Source organism: Dipteris shenzhenensis, chromosome 28, assembly GCF_047967505.1.
Source record: "Dipteris shenzhenensis isolate YYH24624 ecotype China chromosome 28, Dip_SZ_1.0, whole genome shotgun sequence".
In the NCBI taxonomy this organism is placed as follows: Eukaryota; Viridiplantae; Streptophyta; class Polypodiopsida; order Gleicheniales; family Dipteridaceae; genus Dipteris; species Dipteris shenzhenensis.
Window position 1 is genome coordinate 27,559,951 of NC_141623.1, and position 23,614 is coordinate 27,583,564.

Below are 23,614 nucleotides of genomic sequence, written 5' to 3' on the forward strand. Positions count from 1 at the left end.
GGCGACTCACTAATCAAGGGTGTTGTTTTGTTTCTGGAGATAGAGGATAATGCAAGACGTAAACCAACAGGAATCTTGGACTAAGGAACAATGCAAGTACGCAATTGGAAGATACCCACGGTGTTGGTTGCATGGCATGGTTTACCTCTATCAGAAGCTACCTGGAAATTCGTATACCAGTTACGGAAACTATTCCCGGACTCTATCATCGAGGACGCTGATGCCTGAAGAGGAAAGGAATGTTACGCTCAAGTCAAGGTAACATGTTACGCTCAAGTCAAGGTAACATGACCTCGGAAGGGTCAGTCGGCATTTTCCTTTAAAGAATCAATGCTTGTATTATATTTGTTTGGGCTTCATGTAAATGATAAAAAAGGAATCAAGGTCAAGGTCCTTGGTGAGGGTGACATGGCACTAGACTAGGTGGATCTAAGGCTAAGGGACCTAAATGCATGAAATGTGCCAAGGGACAAATGGCTTTAATGATATCCCAAGAGAGGGGTAAAAGATGCATTAAGGAGGGACCCTAAATTGAAGACATGTGGCATACTAGATCCATCTAGGGAATTTTGGGGCTTGGTGAAAATTTAGTAAGCAAGAGCTTCAACATAAGAAATTTCAGATAAGAAAGCTTACTACCACCGAGATCGGCTGGGAGGTGATTTCGTGTGCCTGTGCCCGTGATTCAATGTAAAGCTAGGAGTAAGCAGTTCTGGATGTGTCATCCATCATGCCCAGCGGGGTCATTGCATGCAAGTACCATCCAGCCATGATCAAGCTGGTCAAACATCTGCTCTTTATATTCCTCAACACAAAAGGTGCATTCTTCTCTGCAATTGTGGCTTCCTAGGCAAGAGTGATCAGAGGTATGCCCTTTCTCTAGGATGCATTTCAAAAAGCAGCTCTGGCATTTGCAAGAACAGAGGACAAGCTTGTTTTTCATCTTAGATAGTCAGACAAGTATTTCCAGCTATAGCTTCTGGAGATCACTATCTTTTGGAAAATCTTAAGTATTGACTTGTAACCATGAAAGCACCCTATTTCTCCTCATCTCAACCACACCAGCTAGGAAGCTTACATACGATGATAACCAACTCTCATCAGTTCCTTTGTGTTGGACAACTCTGGCAAATGCCTCCTTCAAGGGGCTCAGTATAACTCCCACAATCTCATTCGATTCCACCGCCAGTTTGACCTGCTACATGTATGGGCTCATCTTTCAACTCCTCCTGACTATCAAAGTTCACAAGCGGCATTCCATCCAAGCAGTTGCCAAGCCTAAGAGCACTTTCTAGATGCACTCTGATCAAGCTGGCCTCATGGCTCTTCGCTTTGAATCTACAGGAGCCCAATCTCTTGCGTTTATTGGGCAACCACCAACTTCAAGTCCAGCATAAAGCTGCGGCCAGTATTGTGTGTGGGAAATAGTTTTTCAATTGTTTCTCCAATGTCAGAAATGCTGTCATATATGGTGCTGTACAAGGCCCAAGCTGCGGAGATGATCTTATTGTGCATAGATGCAAATGATGGATCTGAGTGGGGGTTCATGAGGTGCTCTATTATCAAGGAAAAGCCTTCATCTTTGATGTCCTTTTCAAAGTTAGCTTTAGACCATGTGTTCACATCCGAGGTTAGAAGAGTTGTGACGAACTTCTCACTCAATGTTAGCATCAAGCTTTTTCACTAAATAGCTGGCTGCCATCACTTGTTTCTCCAAGGACAGAGGCAACTTTTTATCGAAGAGCCCATCCATCCACAATTTCATACCAAGACCCTTTTCAGTGCCACTTTGCTTCATGCAAACGGACCCTAAAAAGGGGCATCTAGGCTTTTCCTTCAAGTTTCACATGCTATTGTTACCATGACCTTGTTCTCCACACCCGTGAAGATAACTGGTTCTGCTCTACCCTCACTAGAGGCTTGGCCAGGCTTTGGACTGAAGTATACAGTACGTCACTTCCTTGCTCTGCTCTATACTTCCACCCGGCATTGCCTTAATTGTGACCTGCTGCATGAAGCAAATGGGTTTTGCAGTGTTGTTACCAGCAACCAAAAACACATCATAGGAATGACTTCCATCAGGGCGTAGACTCTGCAGGTTGGCACCACTAAACAACAATCTACCATGCTGCATACCAAGTTCACCTGACGAGATGCTACAAAGCTCCTCCTCCAACTTCAAGAGTTCTAGTAATAAACAGGCACCATAGTCACAATCCACCTTGTTGACATTGCAACACGGATCATTTACTTTCAGCTCTTGATCATTTCCATCAACAGCTTCTTTAACAGCAATGTTTGGACCCTCTGAACAGTGGTCATTTGCTTTCAACTATTGTTCATGAACATCACCAGTTCCATTTGCACACTACCTGCACCATTATCACTATCCACCTTGACCGTGGAACGACGACCATTTGCTTTCAGCTCCTGATCATTTCCATCATCAGCTCCTTTGCAGGTAATATTTGGACCATCCAATGCATTACGAAGCACATTTTCTTCCCAGGGACGTCTTTCTAACAAGTAATGTGGCAGCACACGCTTGAATACATCTGAATCATACTATTTAAATCGTTTTGCTTGGATTTTCTGGCATCCAGACGTTGCTTCCAAGCCTCTTTGGCTTCATTGTACTCTCTCTCCAGATCTTCTTTGCACATGACCCGCAAGAGATTGACAAAATCATCATCTCGCAAGGCAGTGCACTCCACAAAATGAGAGGCACTCCACAAAATGAGAGGTTGAGCATCAATGGAATGATAGACTGCTTCTGCTTTGGTGTTGGTGACCACCTTAGCTGGAATGCGCATGCAGACAAGCAGAGCAGTTCTGTGGTGGCCTTGGGAGAGCATAAAGCCCACCAGTTGGTGGTGCTCATGGTCACCGGCAGCACTAGCAGCTATTTGGGAGGGCATGAGTTCATGGAGGAGCATAGGGATATTGAATCCCGGCAGAAGCTTGAGGTCATCTTCTGATTCCTTGCGGAGAGAGATTTGCAGCCTCTGGGTTCTCTGCTTTCGGCCGGGGATGCTCGAGCTGCTGGACTGAGATGTAAGTGAGGGGCTTATGTTTGCACCCTGCGTGCATGCACACACACAGCTGCAAAGCTCCATCAGATATCTCACAAAGTTGCAAGCCACATCCTTCGTGCTGGCTTCGTGCCCGACCATCTATTTGTTCCCAGGCCAGTAAAACAAGCAAATTCGATTCGTTTGAGGTGCACATGCAGCATACAGGCCAGGCTTAAGGGCATCTGCATTCATGCTTTCCAAGACCCTTCGAGGTAGCAAGCCCTCTTCTTTGAGTAACTGAGTGCATTGAAGCCAAGCTTGGCAAGCTTCCCTTGTTTATCAAGGCTTGCCGATCCTGGCAAGAGTGTGTTACAGAGAGCTGCGATCCCCTCAGGGATGAGCACTTTGTCTACGAAGGATAGGTCTTGCTTGTTGGTGATGATTTCTATCAAGCAAAAGATGGTAGGGGGGTGGCTGGTTAAGCTTGCAGCGCCTCCATTCTCCATAGGAGTAGGCATGGCGTGGCTACAAGGGGCAATTGGGGTACTCTTGGGGGTAGCAGAGGGAGCTGCATTTGTAGTGGCAGGACAAGGAAGCGCATCGACCTCTCGTAATGTTGGCGGAGGGCTGGAAGGAGCTGGTTTCATTAATGGATTCATCAGCTTCCACATACAAAAAATACCAATAAATAGAAATAAGTCTCTAAGTTATTCCAAAATTAACTAGAGTAGAACTTTGAAATAGTTGGTATATAACATTCACTCCCTCTTAACAAACGAGATGTTCTCATCTCGAGAGCAAACTGCAATAGTTCTAAATAAACTCGTTACCCAATCACTGTAGGGTTCCTTAACAATCCAATTGTAAGAAAATATGCTTCAACTAAACTTTTAGAGTCTAGTAAGATTACAACTAGCAAAACCTCAATGCTAAAATACTACCAGACCTTCACCATGGTTGTAATTTAAGTTAATATTATATTGAACTTTAGCATGCACCCAATTATTTTTAAAAAAAACTTGCAAAGATGGAGATGTGGATACACTCACTCAATTTAACAACCATATAGAACTCAAGACCTTTAGTTTGATCCTTTATAGGTGCTTTCAAGAAAAGTGAACTACAACTCAATTCAACTTTAATTAGAATTCAGGTCTCCTTCCTTGCATAACCAGAAATCCTATAGACAGTTATACACTAATACCAAAAGTACTAGACAGTCTCATGAAACTTCCCATTCTCAAAACAAAATCAAGTAACTCTCTTAACATAGCCCTTAACACCTGACTCTAATTGATGAGGTCCAAAACCTAACAGAAGTATATTGTCCTAGCCTTGGACGGCTTCTAACCTGAAATTTACTAGTCAACCTTCAACTTTACAGAATTAAAGGTAAACTCGAGGGACCATGCGAACCGTATTAAGCTTGCATATTAGCGTGAATTATTCAAATATAAATCTTTGCTCAAATTTAACATTCCATCCCATTTCTTAAAAAAATAATATATACTTTTGTAAGACTAGAATAAGTCCAATCATACAAATTAAGATTTTTTGTTGTTCTTAAAAAAATAAGCTGAATATCTCACAACTTCTTGCTATAGTCTACCTTGGCATATTATAAAGCATTCTCAGGGTTTCTACTACCAAAGGAATCTGCCCAACAAGAATAAAATAATCAAACTCTATCTATTGGTTACTGATAATTATAGTTGTCAGATATTGGACATACTCCGAATCAAGACAAGATCGAAATTCTAATAAGAGAATCCCGTCTCTTTTGGAGTGCCATCGACAGCAGGTATTCCATTAAACATTCCCTAGAAGTCTTAATTGCTATTAACAACCGTTTCCCAAGACAATAATTTCAAAGTTAGGGCTAGAAATTTACTCAAATTTGCACAAGGTTGATTACAAGCTCGGAGCAAGTTTAAGCTTCATAAAAGTACCACATATGTTGGAATGGTCACCTCCCCATCTATAAGCCCCCATATGAGGAGAGCATGGGGGAGGGAGACCTAGGGCAGTACCCCACAGAAAAAGAGAGGAAGGGGCTGCCACATGGACAGCATCATGGCTGTCATGAGGGCAGCACACCTAGAGGAGACCCGGGAAAGGTGGCGCAACTGTATGAAGCAGTACGGATGGTGTGCAGACCCGGGACAGGTGGCGCGCAACTGTATGGAGCAGTACGGAGGGTGTGCAGACCCGGGACAGGTGGCACGCAGCTGTACGGAGAAGTACAGGGCTGGATGAGGCCTAGTGGAGCAGCAAAAGAGGCTGCCATGAGGCAGGGACCTGCCTTTATATAGGCAGGGCCCTTGCCTTGATAAGAGGGCCAAGGCCCTAGAAGTGTGGGCCCAAAAGGCCCCAGGTTGTGAGCCCTTATAGGGCTGGACCAGCCACAGACTGGTCGGCCAGTTTGCTGCAGGCTGGTCGGTTTTTTTCAGCCCCCTTGGGGCCTATAAAAGGAGGGCCTCCAGCCCTCATTTGATCATCATCTGGAGCAGCAGATCAGTACCTATAGGGCCTACATCCAGGAGGTGTATAGGAGGCTGAAGAGCTGCAGACAAGCTGAGTTAGGGCTGCACACCTAGGCTGACATCCAGGGCAGCAAGGTGTAGAGATCAAGTCTGGACAGAAAGTCTACAGACGCTCGACAAGGAGCACGCGGGTTCGAGTCTAGAGATAACAGGCACATAGGAGAAGGACCTTGTGGTAAGATTAGAGGACCACACCATTGGTGGGACTCTGGATCTCTCTCATTTGTATTGTGTCCATAGTTTTGGACGGAAAAATATTATTTTGGTGGTTTCTCTATCTGGCTGGTTCATTGTCTATTGATGAGTCTGCACATCTATTTTATGCACATAACATGACGGCTAACCAAACATGCAATGAATCAAGACCACCTGTCATGTACCCCTTCCTAAACTCCCCAGAGAGGGGTACAGAGCAAGAAGGCAGCTCCCGATCATGAATATTGTGGTCAAATTTGTTTCGTGACCTGGGAGATGCCTAGAGACAAAGCAATGACAAACCGACCAAGAGTAGAGACATGAATATGCGCAACCGATCTAAAGACTCCAGAATATCTATAAATATCTACACAAGACCGACGGCAATACGGAGGGTGGGAGAACAAACGTCTCACCGTCCAACCTCCCATGACCTAGAGTCCTCTTCTTGGAATCCATCAAACATAAAAGTGATATGGATCTTAGGGACTAAGTAACTCCTTCCGACAACTAGATTCTAAGTCCTAAGAAATACTTTTAAGATTCTAACCTAATCAATTCTACAGTTAGGACAGCCTAAACTAACCCATGGAAGCCCCCAATCTGAACGATCGGGCCACACCGCATGCACCCGCTCCTCCATGGGGTCCTAACCAACAAACTTATAAGAAAAGAGGGAGTAGTGGGCGGCGAGTAATTTCAATCCACCGCACCACGGGCGGTAGGAGGAAGTACATGGGCAACCGCACCCCATGAATTCCCTACCAAGAGGAACCTAAAATCTACATACTTTACCTAACTACAGCTTTAATTAATTAACTACGTACACCACATTATTAATTTAAAAGCATAAGACGCATGAGAAAATGAAACAAAAGACTCATAGAAATTGAGGTACGAGACTCACGACAAATAGGAAATGAAAAACAAGTTCCTTTTAATTATAATTATTTATTCCATCGAACAAGTGTGAGTCTCAATTGCAAAAAAAGTAGGCACCGTCATAAGCGTAAAGAAGTACCAAGTGGAGCTACATCCTGAATCCCCGTGATTCACTCTCCTTCTCCAAGACTTTCATTATCCTGCTGGCTATCTAACTTAAACAAAGGACTAAGTAGAGGTGGCTGGTCAGGCCATCAACTACCTCCCTACCTCACCTCACCCATGAGCATAGGGGATCTAAGGGTCGGCATCTAAGGAACAAAGTCACACTCGATATATATAAGACATCAGTCTGCGAAACTGAAACCCTCGTGTATACTCAGGATTATAGGTCTTGGCCACTCACTTGGTGACATTTACCACTCACTTGGTGGAAGGACATGCGCTAACACCCCAATCACTACTTAATTCTTCAAATAATTTTCATTCCTTGAAAAGATACAAACAGGAAATGATTTCAACAAGTGGCTTTCCATATACAATCAATTCAATTACTCCCATGTTTCTTAACTTTATTATTCATAGGTTTTTTAAATTTATGATTCACATGCTTATTAACTTCAGTACTCACAAGCTTCTTAACTTTATTACTTAGATGCTTGTCCATGCTCCCGCAGGCATGTATTTGGGTGCACATATGCCTTCAATCCCTCTCTCAACCAAATACATACAACACTGGTTTATGATGTGAGTGAGTCCCTTCAGCAGCCCATTGCTCAGCCTCTGGGGCTCAGTTCCAGCCAGAAGATAGTGCCTACAACGCAGCAAGGGATCAGCCCCACAGTTCAGCAGAAAGTCGCCAAGTTCGGAGGAGTTTCTACTCAGCTGCAGAATAGCAATTGAAGGCTCAATTTGAGGTTCTGATTCAGCGTTGGGCTCCAGGCATCCCAACATCAATCATTCAGTAGCCTGCACGATACGTTATGTATCTATTTTGTATTCAGTTAATGATGTGTGCCATCAGTTATAAGCAGTACACTATGTACAATGCAACCAAAGATCTCATGTCTCCTATGTGATTGAGTTCTCTTGTTTGCACGCATTCATGCACACACAGTTAGTACGCTTCCGCACAACATAAGTAGCATGCCACATCGTATTCTGAGTAGGGCATTATTCAAAGTTTGCAGTTCTGAAGTCCTAAATACTACAATAAAATTAAAAGAGACAAACGTAAGAGAAGAAAATAGTGACCTTGCTTTTAAAACATCTTTCCTCCCAATTCTCATATACATTGGGGATGTTAGTCTCATAATGCTTTCCTACTCTACCTCTTTCGCTTTCTACCCTTTCATTTTCCCAGAGCACCTGCTGCCTCCTCTGGATACACATCATGCATTATCCTTTGTAGTGCAGTCAACTCTTGCACCTCAACATTCTCTGCCTTCAAAATGCTCATGGGCTCCGGTAATTCTCGAAGCACTAATTGGAGCACTTCCATATATTCATCTAGGCACTGGACTTCATCCAAACTCTCCACTGTAAACGTGACGACATCAACTGTCTCTTTTACCAACTGTGTCTTCATTTCTTTCTTGGATCTTTTTTTCTCTTTTGGAGAATCTTCCGTGGATGCTTCTATGCTGCTCTCAGGAATCGTCTGCCCCACATGCAACAAAATAAAAACATTAGGCGCAGCCTTCCCCTGAAGAAAGAGTCTCCTCCGATAAGTGTGCATGTCATTTCGGGTGAGTAGTGGATTAACCACATTTTCCCTGTTTTTGATTTGGATTGCTATGCAACCTATGCAGCTGTCATCACCAATGTCATATTCTCCCTTATGATTAGGCAACACAAAAGGTATGATGAGATCGTATGCCTGCTGCCCTTGATTGCATATCATGGCCCCACAATTCCTTATAAAAGTCTTGAGAACTTCAATTGAAGGATATCCACCATAAAAGCGATAAAATGCATTGAAAAACACACGTGCTTTTTTCAGATGGCCTGACTTTGTGAACCCCTTCCGGTTCCTCAAGAAAGCTTGAAGAAACTCTTCCAACCCTTGAGGAGTAGAGAAATCATTCCGGTTCTGTAAACTGTCCATGGCATTAAGTAGTAAAAACCGTGCTACTAGCTCTCCTCTTTCTCCTGCACTTGCAATGCCGTTCAGGAGTAGAGAGCTTAAATGTCGAAGTTGTGTAGTAACCAAGACTTCACTGTTCAGAACCTGTGCTGCTGCTTCAGCTAAAACAGGTTCGGGTAGCACATGGGTAAGCACATAATCTCTGGCTGCTGATGTATGCAGACAGATGCCCATATGTGATGCAACCAGCTCTTGAGCAACCATTGACCGTGGGCAAACATCCACACCTAGTCGACGGCCAAGAAACACTAATGACATATCTCGAGACTTCAGCTTTTCTTGCCCCTGCACTGACTTTACTTCTAGCCCTCCAAGAAGCTTGACTTTTGCCAGATTTACCAATTCTTGTGCATTGTGACCTTCCAGGAAAGCAGCCCACAATGGCCTGCCACGAATGAGAAAACGTTCTGGTTCTGCAGCCTCGTTCACAGTGGTGGGTTGTGATGTAGCAAGTATATTAAACGTGGGCATCCTTGATAACGGCCCAAACGGTTGCTTGAGACCGATCCTCACTTTAGCACTTGGGTCCTCCCTATTCACAGGGGTAAAATTGCTCACCCATGCAGTTGTATCGATAAACAACACAAACGATCCCATGCATTGAGCTCCATTAACCTTGAGAGGCAGCTCCGCGCAGGCTCTTCTAAAAACAATAAAGCTTCTCTGACCTGTATCATGGGCTTGAGTAAGAAGCTCCCTGGCTTCGTCTATCACGAACAAAAACTGAACACCAGATTTTTTGAGGGACTTTTCGAATTTGTTCCAAACAGCCGAACATGCAAGCTTCATCTCGTCCGAAGAGCACTCTGGTCGCTCTAAAAGTCTGTCTAGTATGCCACCATAGTCCTTGGTCTGCTGTCTGTGAAACAGCTCGGCTCTATCTGGAAACGTTTCTTCGTTGGCCAACCAATCAAAGCAGGCCCGGAAGATGGCGAAAGCCTGCTCAACTTTGGTCATCGTCACAAAGTGCTGTCTCAAATGTGGGTGCGAGGGAGGGTACCCTGTAGATGTGGGTTGAAGCAACGAGAAATAGAATACCACCATACCGCTAGCAGCATGTGCAACCTCTTTCATTGCCCTAGACTTTCCCCAGCCGCTAGACTGGACTATTGGAGCGCATGGGGCATACCAGGTCTTGGTATCTCGAGCCCATTTTATGAAACACCGATCAATATACTGCTGAACATAGGAGACAACGAAGCCTTCTGGGTCCTCATATTGTCTGTCGAAGGCCTTTTCGAGAAGATCCAGCTCGGTTGGAGAAAGGCCCCGGGCGGGAGCGTCGGCTTTAGCATCGTCAATGGCAAACAAGCTCTCTATGATCCGTTGCATCCATTCTTCGCGGTTCTGTGCCTCAAAGATATGCTGTAACGTCTGTGAAGGAAAAGTATGGACTCTCTCCATCAAAATATCAAAGCTTTCATCAGAGAGGGTGCCCCGACTGGCGATCACAGCACTATATATTCGACCATAACGGACATAGTCCCAAGTCAGAATCTCCGAAGGATCAAAGGGGACGGTGTGCTTGCACTTGTCCCAGCCCTCCTGTAAGCGCTGCCGGTCGTCGCCCATGCTTTTTCAGAAGAACCTGTCGTATGGCAAAAGAGATAATAACAACATGAGTGTCTTTGTTGATGTATGTAGCCTACCCTCCTAGGGAATAATATGTGACCCATGCTCATGAGCTCTTCTAATTGTTTCATGCCTTGTGTTGTTATGCTTTCATGACTTTTTCTAATAAGAATAGATTGTTTGGATCATGGATTCTAGAGAGTGTTGTGTAGACGAGGCCATGTGTCTTTATACGTATTGGGTCGAATGCTAATGAATCCATTGATAACCCCTATGCTCTGCATATTGTCCTAGCAACACCTGGTTGGATTGGGAATAAGGATGACTTAAAGGGATAGCAATGCCATGTAATTGTTGTGTCAAGACTAAGTATCCACGTGTAAGAGCAGTGGACAAGTGGCAATAGCATACAATAAAGCTCTAAGGAGGTAGCCTCAGTGCTTTATTATCTTTTTAAGTCTCATTATTTCATTCAATTGTGCTTACATTGGACTGGTACTTGCCATGCCATATGGGGTTCTTGTTGTACTGTGCATGTTCCTCCATCGAGTAAAGAAGGCATAACTCCCTGTAATGGTTCTTGGGGTCCTTCGTGCTGTAGCTGTTGTAATGTATAACCTTTTGGCATCTTCGTGTCCTTGTTTTGTTTCCAAGGAAAGAGAACTCACTCGCGTACTCTGCCACAACCAAACTGGAGGGTTGTTTAATATACTTTTTTATTATGCCATCGAAGAAGATATCTTGGCTGTTAGGGTCCATTTTCTCTAGCTACCAACTGTGCTTAAGTAGCAATGTTCAATCTTCTGGAGGGCTAGTGTGCATGAACTCCTTGGTGTTGCTTGTCAAGGGTAAGGACAAACATAGGTACATTGCTTGTTGTGCACTGATGTGTTGAGTATTGAGAATCACATTGTTGAACTTGTGTACTATTTCATTGGTACGACGTACAGTAAGCTGCATCTCCATGTGGGATCAGAATAAATTGGACGTTTGTATTTGCTCCCCATAGTTTTGACAATTTTGGGTTGAAGTCGCTAGTGTGTGAGTCCTTGGGATGCCTTTTTAAGCAAAATTTCCATTGTTTGGTCATTGAGAGTAGGGCTAATAGTTGTAATTTTTCTATGAATGATTCAAAGTCAAGTTCCAAAGTGGAGGTAGTTTGATAATCCTCTCGAAGTTTTTTTTATCCTTTTGATCTGGAAGTTCTTGCTCTAGTGGAAGTAATATTTGTGTGGTTCACATAGGAGCCCCTGGAAAATCCAAATCTACATCCTTTGCCACGTTTATTGCAAGTTTTCAGGTGTTTGTGAGTCTAAAGGTCCTGCCTCGGCAAGTCCAGTAGTGTTATGTATGTCAATGAATCTAATCACCTCTTCGTCATAATAATGTCCATAAGCTGGTGCATTATTGACCCACAGCAAGCCATGGTCATTCTGGCTGCCTCTGTTCAACCAAGAATGTGATGAAGAATGAAGGAGGTCCCAGTTGCCTTAACATTACAAACCAGTTTTTCTTGAGCTTGTGCTTATAGTCCAATGAGGTTCTTAGGCAAGTGAAGTCACTATATCCAACGTTTGACTGCAATAATTTTTCAATGTTGCGTCTACAATTGCATCTCCGGCATGCAATTCTTTGTCTTTAAGTTGTCCTTTTCTCATTCTCACCAACGTAGAGGAAAGACCTGACAGACCATGACTTTCACTCTTATCCTTTTTTGTGAGCTCCCATTGGGTGACTTTTTCATATGATGTGTATGAGGGGATCTGGTAATCTCTTGTGTTTCTATAGAATATGTTTGGGAAGGCTGTTAACCATAGGAACTCACCCTTAGTATTTTAGGGCATATGCACATAGTAAGATGTCAAAGGGTGTGTGTGTGAGGGTTGTCTCTCTCGACATCCTCTTGCAGTTGCATTGTGCAATGGCTATGGTAATGCAATGAGTACGATTATGGTAGCAATTCCTGTGTATTCTTTGCAAGTGTGTGCGTTTAGGTTAAAAACTCCCATCAATAATTGAGCCATACAATTAATTCCATCAATTGGATAAAAAGTTTTTTTTAAAGGGAAACATATGAAAAAAGAATTTTTAAGACACCTAAGTTGAAAAATGCAATACCAAAGTTTGCAAAAAAAATCACCAAAATCAAGAATTTTCAATAATATTGAGTTTGACAAACACGATATTGAAAAAAGATGTCGAATCCTCAGGCAATGCATGTTCCAAGGTCAGGGTCCACTTACCTACCACCATCCAAACAAACTAGATGTTAGAACATCATAGTTACGATTGGGTAGACAGATCGCTTTACCTAGGAACATCGACAACCATATGGATTCTTAGATTATATATATATAATGTTTAAGTCACAAAAGTGGACTAAGGATCAAATGAGTGCATGGGTTGAGAAGGGATTAGTGAAGGTATGGGAGGATTAGTGTGCTTGGTGCGTGGATTGATTAAAAAGATACTATAAAGGAGAGATTTCATGGGGGGTTACAGAAAAGAATAATTCATAGTTGCGGAAGTATACATGTGTGTGTGTGTATGTGTGTGCGTGTGCATGCGCGCGCGTGCATGTGTGTGTGTAAAGAAATAAGTGATTCTGTGAGATACATTTACTAATCAAAATTTGTGTGTGTGTATGGCCCACCCCCAACCCAGAGGGTAAGACCACATGGTGGGGAGTAAGCCCACCATGTGGAACTTACTTCCCACCTACTGATAATAAGTGGATAAAAGTGAATCTGTATCATAAGTGTCAAAATAAAAAAATGATGCCAATAGTAAATGTGTAAACCATTTCTACAAAATAGATATAAAGGTTAGTAAAAACTAAGGCGGATAAAAAAATGACTAGGGATTTTCCATGCTAAACAATTATCCAATGGATGTGAATTAATTGTATGGTAGTAGCCCGACCATAGCTTGGAAATCAAAGTGTATGTTCAGATTAAAAAGTCCCATAAATAATTGAGCCATACAATTAATTCCATCAATTGGATTAAATTTTTTTTTAAAGGGAAACATATGAGGAAAAAATGTTTAAGACACCTAAGTTGAAAAATGCAATAACCAAAGTTTGCAAAAAAAAAAATCACCAAAATCAATAATTTTCAATAATATTGAGTTTAACAAACATGATATTGAAAAAAGATGTCGAATCTCGAGGCAGTCCACATTCCGAGGTCAGGGCCACTTACCTGCCACCATTCAAACAAACTAGATGTTAGAACATCATAGTTACGATTGGGTAGACAGGTAATGCCTGTTTTCCCCAGCTTGTTATCGCTTTACCTAGGAACATAAACAACCATATGGATTCTTAGATTATATATATATATATATATATATATATAATGTTTAAGTCACAAGTGGACTAAGGAGCAAATGAGTGCATGGGTTGAGAAGGGATTAGTGAAGATATGGGAGGATTAGTGTGCTTGGTGCGTGGGTTGATTAAAAAGATACTATAAAGGAGAGATTTCATCGGGGTCCACAGAAAATAATAATTCATTGTTGTCTCTGTGCCAACATGGACTTAGGTAGAACAAAATGTGTGTGTAGAGTAGCGGCAAAGCTCCACTTGTACTTGCATAAGGCTAGAAATAATCCCTCTTAGAAATCCAACTTGCATGTTCTACATGCAAGTTCTATATACGATTCCTACATGCAACTCCTACATACGAGTTCTACATGTGAGTTCTACATGCAACTTCTGCATGCAACTCCTACATGCGAGTTCTACATGCAACTCCTACATGCGAGTCCTACATGCAACTCCTACATGCAACTCCTACATGCAACTTCTATATGCAAGTTCTACATGTAGAGAGAAAATGTCTTACAATTCCTACATGCAGAGAGAGAAGCTCTCCAACTTGTATAAATACCCCATAATGGAATGAAGCCCACACTCTTGGCATTGTGTTGACTTCTACTTTGGTATTCCAAGCAATTGTCTCAAGTGTCCATGCTTCCTTGTACTCCACATCCAAAAGCATGTCCTAACCTTGCAACTCCTCAACCCATCCTCTCCCCCTCCTCGTCCCTCCTCCTCCTCCCTTCTCCTCCTTCCTCTTCCTCCTCCTCCTCCCCCTCCTCTTCCTCCTTCCTCCTCCTCCTCCCTCCTCCTCCTCCTCCCTCCTTCTCCCTCCTCTCTCTTCTTTCCCCCATGCTCTTACACCTTCTTTCTCTCCCACTCCTATGCTCCCCCTAAACCCTTAGTTCCTCAACCCTTAACCTCCATGATCTACAAGGGAGACGAGTTCTCCACCATGTACTCTACCCTTAACCTTGGAACCTCTTCTAAACTCAGGAACCTCTCTCTAAACCTTGGAACCTCTTTCTAAACCTTGGAACTCTTCTTGAACCTTGGAACCTCCTTCTAATCCTAAAACCTGCTTCTAAACCCTAAAACCTGCTTCTAAACTCTAGAAGCTCCTTCTAACCCTTAAACTCCTCCTAAACTCTGCAAGCCACAATGAAGACGAAAGCCTTCATTACCTCAACCATGATGATACACGTTCCTTTTACACATGCATGCACTATGTTTGGTCACCACACTTAAGCCTATGTCTCTCACCGGAATACAACTCGAGGTCCTAAGCTACACATATACTCCAAACGACAACCCCGATATATCTGTAGGTGACAAAAAGCCTCGGAACCCTATACTGAGAATACCCTGCTCTTCCTGCGGAAGCTGTGGGAAAGAGCCAACATTTGGTGCAACTGTCGGGGAGACTAGCATCTCAAGTAACGAGCAAACATATGCAAGTATATGTAAAAAACAAACTATTCGAACTTTCACAAACATAACACTCAAGGGCAAGGAGAGTAAATTTTTTTCCAGTTCTAGCCAAACATATCAACCCCAAGCATCAACCTTGGGTTACTACCTTAAGAAATTTTCTTTATTTCTTAAAAAGAAGCCACTTGATAAACAATCAGGCTAGGTAGTGGACACGAATGCGTAAAGCTTGTAATTTGGATCATTTCACATGTTTGCAGAAGAGCAAACCGAGCTAACCATAAAAAGTTACGGCTCGGGAAGAGTTTAGGGTTTAACCCTAACCCTAAACCCATTTCCTATAAATACCCACTCCACCCCCTCATTCTTCGTCTTTCACATCTTGCCTCCATCCTCTTCCCCATTCCGAGCCCTACGCAAGACACTCCTCCCTCTCCATCGACCACCACCCTACTCCCATCCTCACATGGTAAGTTACTTCGAGCCCATCTCACAACGATAACCTAGCCATCCCCACCCACCGTCCATTGGTCCTCAACAATCCCATTACATCGAGAAAGACTTAGAGAGCGTTCAGGTGACCACCTCTTCCTCCCTTTGGATTTCTATCAAAGTTTTCTGTCCGTCAAGTTTTTTTTCTTTTTTCTTTTTCCCCTGTCCCTCCACCATTCCCCCCTCCACCACCATCCCCTCCATTTCCCCCCCCCCCCTTTTTTTCCCCCCCTCCCCCCCTCCATCTCCACCAACCCTTTTCTCACCCCCTTCCCTCCACCCCTCCCCCTCCACCACAACCCCCTCCCCCCCTCCACCCCTCCCATTTCCACCACCTCTTTCTTCCCTGTCCCCACCCCCCTCCATCTCCACCACCCCCTCCACCATCACCTTCTAAAACCCTTAGTTCCTCAACCCTTAACCTCCATGATCTACAAGGGAGACGAGTTCTCCACCATGTACTCTACCCTTAACCTTGGAACCTCTTCTAAACTCAGGAACCTCTCTCTAAACCTTGGAACCTCTTTCTAAACCTTGGAACTCTTCTTGAACCTTGGAACCTCCTTCTAATCCTAAAACCTGCTTCTAAACCCTAAAACCTGCTTCTAAACTCTAGAAGCTCCTTCTAACCCTTAAACTCCTCCTAAACTCTGCAAGCCACAATGAAGACGAAAGCCTTCATTACCACAACCATGATGATACACGTTCCTTTTACACATGCATGCACTATGTTTGGTCACCACACTTAAGCCTATGTCTCTCACCGGAATACAACTCGAGGTCCTAAGCTACACATATACTCCAAACGACAACCCCGATATATCTGTAGGTGACAAAAAGCCTCGGAACCCTACATACTGAGAATACCCTGCTCTTCCTGCGGAAGCTGTGGGAAAGAGCCAACATTTGGTGCAACTGTCGGGGAGACTAGCATCTCAAGTAACGAGCAAACATATGCAAGTATATGTAAAAAACAAACTATTCGAACTTTCACAAACATAACACTCAAGGGCAAGGAGAGTAAATTTTTTTCCAGTTCTAGCCAAACATATCAACCCCAAGCATCAACCTTGGGTTACTACCTTAAGAAATTTTCTTTATTTCTTAAAAAGAAGCCACTTGATAAACAATCAGGCTAGGTAGTGGACATGAATGCGTAAAGCTTGTAATTTGGATCATTTCACATGTTTGCAGAAGAGCAAACCGAGCTAACCATAAAAAGTTACGGCTCGGGAAGAGTTTAGGGTTTAACCCTAACCCTAAACCCATTTCCTATAAATACCCACTCCACCCCCTCATTCTTCATCTTTCACATCTTGCCTCCATCCTCTTCCCCATTCCGAGCCCTACGCAAGACACTCCTCCCTCTCCATCGACCACCACCCTACTCCCATCCTCACATGGTAAGTTACTTCGAGCCCATCTCACAACGATAACCTAGCCATCCACCCACCGTCCATTGGTCCTCAACAATCCCATTACATCGAGAAAGACTTAGAGAGCGTTCAGGTGACCACCTCTTCCTCCCTTTGGATTTCTGTCAAAGTTTTCTGTCCGTCAAGTTTTTTTTCTTTTTTCTTTTTCCCCTGTCCCTCCACCATTCCCCCCTCCACCACCATCCCCTCCATTTCCCCCCCCCCTCCTTTTTTTCCCCCCCTCCCCCCCTCCATCTCCACCACCCCTTTTCTCACCCCCTTCCCTCCACCCCTCCCCCTCCACCACAACCCCCTCCCCCCCTCCACCCCTCCCATTTCCACCACCTCTTTCTTCCCTGTCCCCACCCCCCTCCATCTCCACCACCCCCTCCACCATCACCTTCCCCCCCCCCTCCCCCCTCCCCCCCCCGTCTCTCTCTCTCTCTCTCTCTCTCTCTCTCTCTCTACCCCCTCGCTCTCTCTCTCTCTCTCTCTCTCTCTCTACCCCCCCCTCGCCGGCTGCTCCCTACACGAAACTAGCCTACCTACTAAGCAAGGGCCAGTGCCCGTCGACCAGGCGACGCCTACGCGTAGTGCCAGCTTAAGGCGACGCACCAACGACGCCCGCCCCATGCCCCTCTGCAGCGCCCTCCTCGCGCTCTCCGCCACCGCCCATGCTCCCCCTCCCCTCCCCTCCACCGTCCCCCTCCCCTTGACCCTTCGCCACCTCCCACGCTTCCCCTCCTCTCTATCTCCCCTTCTACAACTCACCCGCCCCGCGCCCTCAGCCTCACCTCCGCCCGCTCCCCTCCACCCCTCCACTCACCCGCCCCTCCACCCTCCCCTCCCCTCCACCCTCCACCTCCCTCCCCTCCCCTCTGTGTGAAACCCCCCCCCCCTCCCCGCCATCGCGACATTCCCCCCCCCCACAAACAGGGGAAAAAAAAACTAACCTAAACCTAACCCTAGGTTACTTTAACCTAGGTTAGGCTAGTTGTAACCTAGGTTAGGTTAGCTATAACATAGGTTAGTTTAAACCTAGGTTACGTTAGCTTTAACTTTAGTTAGGTTAGTTTAACTGTTAGTTAGTTACACTAATTTGACCATTAGGTTAGTTGATTGTGTCTTAGGTTAGCTCAACTAACTGTGGTTAGTTAGCTACAGTCAATCTAACCATAACTAGGTTAGGTTAGACTAACTAGTAGACATCTAACTAGATAGTTAGGTTAGAATTAGGCCAGTTAGGTCAACTAAACTGGGTCAGTTACTACCCCTCAGTTAGACTTAAAGCCCATTCACACCAAACCTTAAGACCAAGGCCCCCCCCCCCCGCCCTGCCCCCCCAAAAGGCCAATTTTACCCCTACTTCAACACATCGTATCGCGCCCGTTTGGGACCCAAACTGGACCCCGTTTGAACCAAAATTTCACACACGGAAACACCACGCTATGGGGCATTTTTCCAACCCATTTCACACCATTTTGGCATCCCTAGCACTCACTCATTTGTGCCCCCGTGCGGGCCTCGTTTCGTACAAATTCACTCGTATCTTTACGCCGTGGCCTCCGATTGATGATCCGTCTGCACCGGCACATTTCCTTACACACGTAGGACAATCTTAGGCACATTATTAACACGACGGTCCCTACACAAACTAACACCACTCTAATCCTCCCAACAAAACTACATCAACACCCGCACTTGCGGCAGAGACACCCTTTGCAAATCTCCCCCAATCTGCATGCAGCTACATTCCAACCAATGCCTCCAACTCCAATGCTCGCCATATCTGCATACAACTCTGCTGCAACCACCGCCCCCGACAATCCTCTACCCCGAATCCCCCCCTGAGATTCAATCACTCCCTTTAACTCCTCCACGCCACAGCATGGCTGGACACTGTTGCGACAATGATGGGGATATCGACCTCGATGCAGAGGCTAACAATTTCTTTAATCGAAGAAATAATAATAATCAAGGTAGACGCCCCTTAGGAAAACTGGAACTTCCCAAATATAATGGTAGGGGAGATCCAGCCCGATTCCTCCAGCATTTTGATGCCGCATGCCAAGCAGGTGGAGATCAATCCCATGAAACCAAGGTGGCTTGGTTTCCCATGGCCTTAACTGATGAAGCGTCTGAATGGTACCTAGACCTTCTAGTGGAAGAGTGTGCCACATGGGACCTACTTCAAACTGAATTTAAAAGATGCTTTCAAACGGAGAGGCTACAAGATGATCCCGCTCTCCAACTAAGCAAGATCGAACAAGGCCGGCGAGAAGATGTACGCACGTACCTAGGTAAGATGAAAAGATTAATTGCCAAATGTGACCCATGCCCATATGCAAAGTACCTCACGGCATGATTCATTGTAGGACTAAGAAAGAAAATCCGAAAGGATATGAAAAAGATAAGTAGCTATGAAACGTTCAGTGCTGCTTATGTGGCAGCCATTGACATCGAGGATGGCATGACTGACTCAGACACTAGCAATGATGACAACAGATCTAGTGCGTGAGATAAGCGCTCAAAAAAGGGCAAATCAAAGTCCACTACCGACACATCAAATGAAGATCGCCTAGAGGCCATGACCATGAACCTGAAAGAAGACATGATGCAGGTCATGGAACAAAAACTTCACTTGTCTCAGTCGCCAACTCAGACATATCCACAGCGAGAAAATGTATGGTGTCCACACTGCATGGTCAATCATACAACAAATGAGTGCCTGATCCTAATAGCCAAGATCACTGCACAAGCAAATCCACCGCCAAGGTTGTGGTGCCATATTTGCATCATCGACGACCATGATGAAAACAGTTGCATCTTCAACATGCGCAACAACCCGCCTCGACCTTGATAATACCAAGCGGCACCCATGCCAGTGTACAGGCAACCGACACTTGCACAAGCACCCCCAGCTCCGAGGCTCAATCCTATTCCTGTTCGGACACAAGTCCCACAACTACTCAGGAATCCGAATCCACGACCATATCCAAGAGCACCAAATCCAGCTCCTCAGGCAGTTCCAATACATCAATTACAAGCCAAGGAAGTAGACTTGTCATTTGAGTACGAAACAGAGTACCCGGTGTACTATGTCGAAGGTGCAGAGGGTCTAATACCAATTTATGCAAATCAAGTAAGTCCCAACACATATTGAGCACCAATCAAGTGCTATGGTTGTGGCGAAAATCACCGGCAGAGTGTCCTCATCGTGGTAGCCCAGCTACTTTCCAACCACTCTGCAGAGATTGTGGCATAGGACATGCCTGTATGGATTGTCCCATGAAAAATAAAGTCCCACAACAAACAGAGGTTAAGCCTAACGTCCCAATTGGCATCATTGGGGTGGACCATCAAAGCTCAATTTGAGGCTGAGAAACAAGCTTAAAAGACCCACTCCATGACTTGGCCCCACAAGGTATTGATACTGTACTCGAGCCTCTATTCCAACAACAGACTCCACAACATAATGTACCGCCACATCATCTTGAAGGAGCCGCACTCTCTAGCATCCTGAGTTTCCCTGTGCTAATTCCCATTGGAATCCTCCTACGGAATTGTCCCAATCTCTGGGAGAGTTTTAAAGGATGGATTGAACTCACAAATCCCCCTGCACCTATGAACGACATTGAAGATATCCCTGTGCGGATGGGTGAGAGAAATGACATATGCAACATTACTGTGCCTTTGATCCACAAGGCATATAATGAAGTCCAAGCCATAGTAGATGGTTGAGCAGGTGTAAATGTCCTATCAAAGGAGCTCTACGAAGAATGGGGTCTCCCACTAATGCAAAAGGCTAATTTCAACATACGCCTTGTCGATGATTCACGGGCTAAACGCTTGGGAATGGTAATTGGTGTGTCCACAAAGGTCGTAGGAGTCCACTTTTTGCTTCAATTCACATTCTTGGATCTCCCCAAAAAAATTTATCAAATCTTACTGGGATGTCCTTGGTTACGGGAAGCATCAGTCCTCCATGACTGGAAAACTAATAGACTGACAATCCAGAATCGCGACACTGCAGTCAGGGTGAATGTAGGAACAGGAGCTATAAAACCAATTGTGCCTAGAGCATTGGATGACACATCTTCCACGACAATCTCAAGCAAATCAGCTCCCCTGCAACAGCATGCCATAGCGCGTGACTCACAAAGCAATGTCAATAATTGGATACAAACGTTGGCAACCATCGACAACTGCCATTCATTAGACCCCATCTTCTCTCAGATTGATGCTAAGGTGCTACAGGTAGATCTTCCACTCACACATGAAGAGCCAAATGATCTAGAGGTGCCATTCTTTATGGTTGACCTCGAGTGGAATAATGAACCTGAAGAAGGTACCCATACCAATGATGACTTAGATTTTCCTTGGGTCCTTGAAACAGAGGCTGAGAATGCTGAAATTGGAGATCAAATCTTTGATAATGACTTAGCCATTCTGCATGCCCTAATGGCAGTCGAGCTCCCAAAATTTGAACCTCCAAAATTGAATAACAGCAGAAGATCTTGCAAGAAAGCTGAAGGAGGAAATCGCAGAAAACCCAAGGCCGAACACTTCAATGAATTCGAACGAGTCGAAACAAGGATCGTCGAATTGTACTTTGCAAAGCCAGCTCCCTCAAAATCAGAACCACTGCCTCTTGAATGGTCCTGAGGGATTGGAAGGAGTATGCGCAGCAAATGAACCCTTACTTGGAAACAACTTATCAGTGGAAAAGTTGACAAAATATGAAGAGGGGAGAGGAGAAGAGTGGAGATGAGGAGAGAGGGCATAGCTAGAGAGCACACCACAAATGACTAACTGTACACTAGATTTAGTTGAAAAAATAGAATATATACAAACCCATTTAGGGTTAGGGTTAGGGTTAGGGGATCTAACCCTTTCCTTTATAGCACTCTATAAGGTTAGTGCTATGCACATATGATCACGTGATGGTGCTATGCACACATGATCACATGATGTTGAGCGTGAACTCTCAACACCTTCCCTTAAGATCAACATCATGAAGTAGGCCTTCCCTCAAGATGATGACTCTGGGGAATCGAAGAAGGATTGAGCATTACATTCCATCACACCCCTTTAATGGGAATGTGCTTCCTCTGTGTCAAACCAAGAGCTAGTCGGTGTTTCTCAAATAGCTCTTTACCGAGTGGTTTGGTAAAGATGTCTGCAACATTCTCTTTGCTATCACAATGTTGCAGTGTGATGTCACCAAGTAACACTCTTTCTCTGATGAAGTGCTCTCTGACATCAATGTGCTTTGTCCTGGTGTGATATACTAGATTCTTGGCTAATGCTTGAGCCGATTGATTATCACATTATATTGTTGTTGGCTTTGACTCATCAAAGTAATCTATTTCTGACAATAGTCTTCTGAGCCATATAGCCTTGCATGCACTTGTAGTGAGTGCTCTATATTCTGCTTCCATCGAAGACAAAGAAACAGTTGGTTGTTTGTTTGACAACCATGATATAGCACCTTGACCAAGGAAAAATGCATATCCCTGTGTCAATCTCCTGGTCTCATGATCTCTGGCATAGTCACTATCACAATATCCATGCAACCGTGGATGACTTCCTCTGTATTCTATCCCAAACTGTCTTGTACATCTGATGTGTCTCAAGGCTCTTTTGGCTACATTCCAGTGAGACTGTTTTGGATTTGCCATAAACTGTGCTAGTGAGCTTACTACATAACAAATATCTGACCGAGTGATAGTCAGATATATATAAGAGATCCGATGAGCTGCCTATAGTATTTGTCATTGACTGTAGGCTGTTTTGAATCTTTAGCAAGTTTCAAACTCTGTTCCATGGGAGTGGCTGCAATCTTGCAATCTGCCATATGAAACTTCTTTAGGAGAGTGTCAACATACTTAAGTTGACTCATGAATGTGCTATCTGAATCTCTCAAGAACTTAATTCCAAGACAATAGTGCATAAGTCCAAGATCTTTCATGTCAAACTCTGCAGACAAGTCTTGTTTTAATTTTCTGATGAAGCTATCCTTGCTTCCTATCGCAATCAGATCATCTACGTACAAAAGTGCAATAGTAATGTCTTCCCCTTGAATTTTGTAGTAGAGAGTATGATATGCATTGGATTTCGTGTATCCCAGATTAGCAAAATACTTATCAATTCTATTGTACCAACTTCTGGGTGCTTGCTTTAAGCCATAGAGACTTTTCTTGAGATGGCAAACCTTATTCTCCTTTCCTGGTTCAACATAACCTGCTGGTTGTTGCATGTAGACTTCCTCGTCTAGATAACCATTGAGAAATGCATTCTTGACATCAAGTTGATACACATTCCATCTACTGAGTGTGGCTAGTGATATCAAGAACCGTATGGAATCCATCTTTGCTACTGGAGCATAAGTCTCATCATAGTCCTGACCATATTGTTGTGCAAATCCTTTTGCAACTAGTCTGGCTTTGTATCTTTGAATACTTCCATTTGGATTGTACTTCACTTTGTATACCCATTTGTTTGCTATGGCCTTCTTTCTTGGTGGAAGGTCGCATAATTCCCAAGTATTATTCTTATACAAAGCATCCATTTCTTCATTCATAGAAGTTTGCCATTCCGGC

General features: G+C 44.2%; 1 protein-coding gene across 1 annotated transcript; it reads right to left on the minus strand.

The window, feature by feature from the left end:
• Window positions 1-7,913: 7,913 nt before the first annotated feature.
• LOC147883398 (uncharacterized) lies at window positions 7,914-10,397 on the minus strand. Its single transcript, XM_087399214.1, has one exon. It carries the CDS (start codon window positions 10,350-10,352, stop codon window positions 7,986-7,988), a length of 2,367 nt encoding a protein of 788 aa, XP_087255340.1. The 5' UTR covers window positions 10,353-10,397; the 3' UTR covers window positions 7,914-7,985.
• Between the last annotated feature and the right edge of the window lie 13,217 nt (window positions 10,398-23,614).

Excerpts from the sequence above, each read along its gene's own strand:
- LOC147883398 (XM_087399214.1), bottom strand. The coding sequence starts at position 10,352 with ATGGGCGACGACCGGCAGCGCTTACAGGAGGGCTGGGACAAGTGCAAG.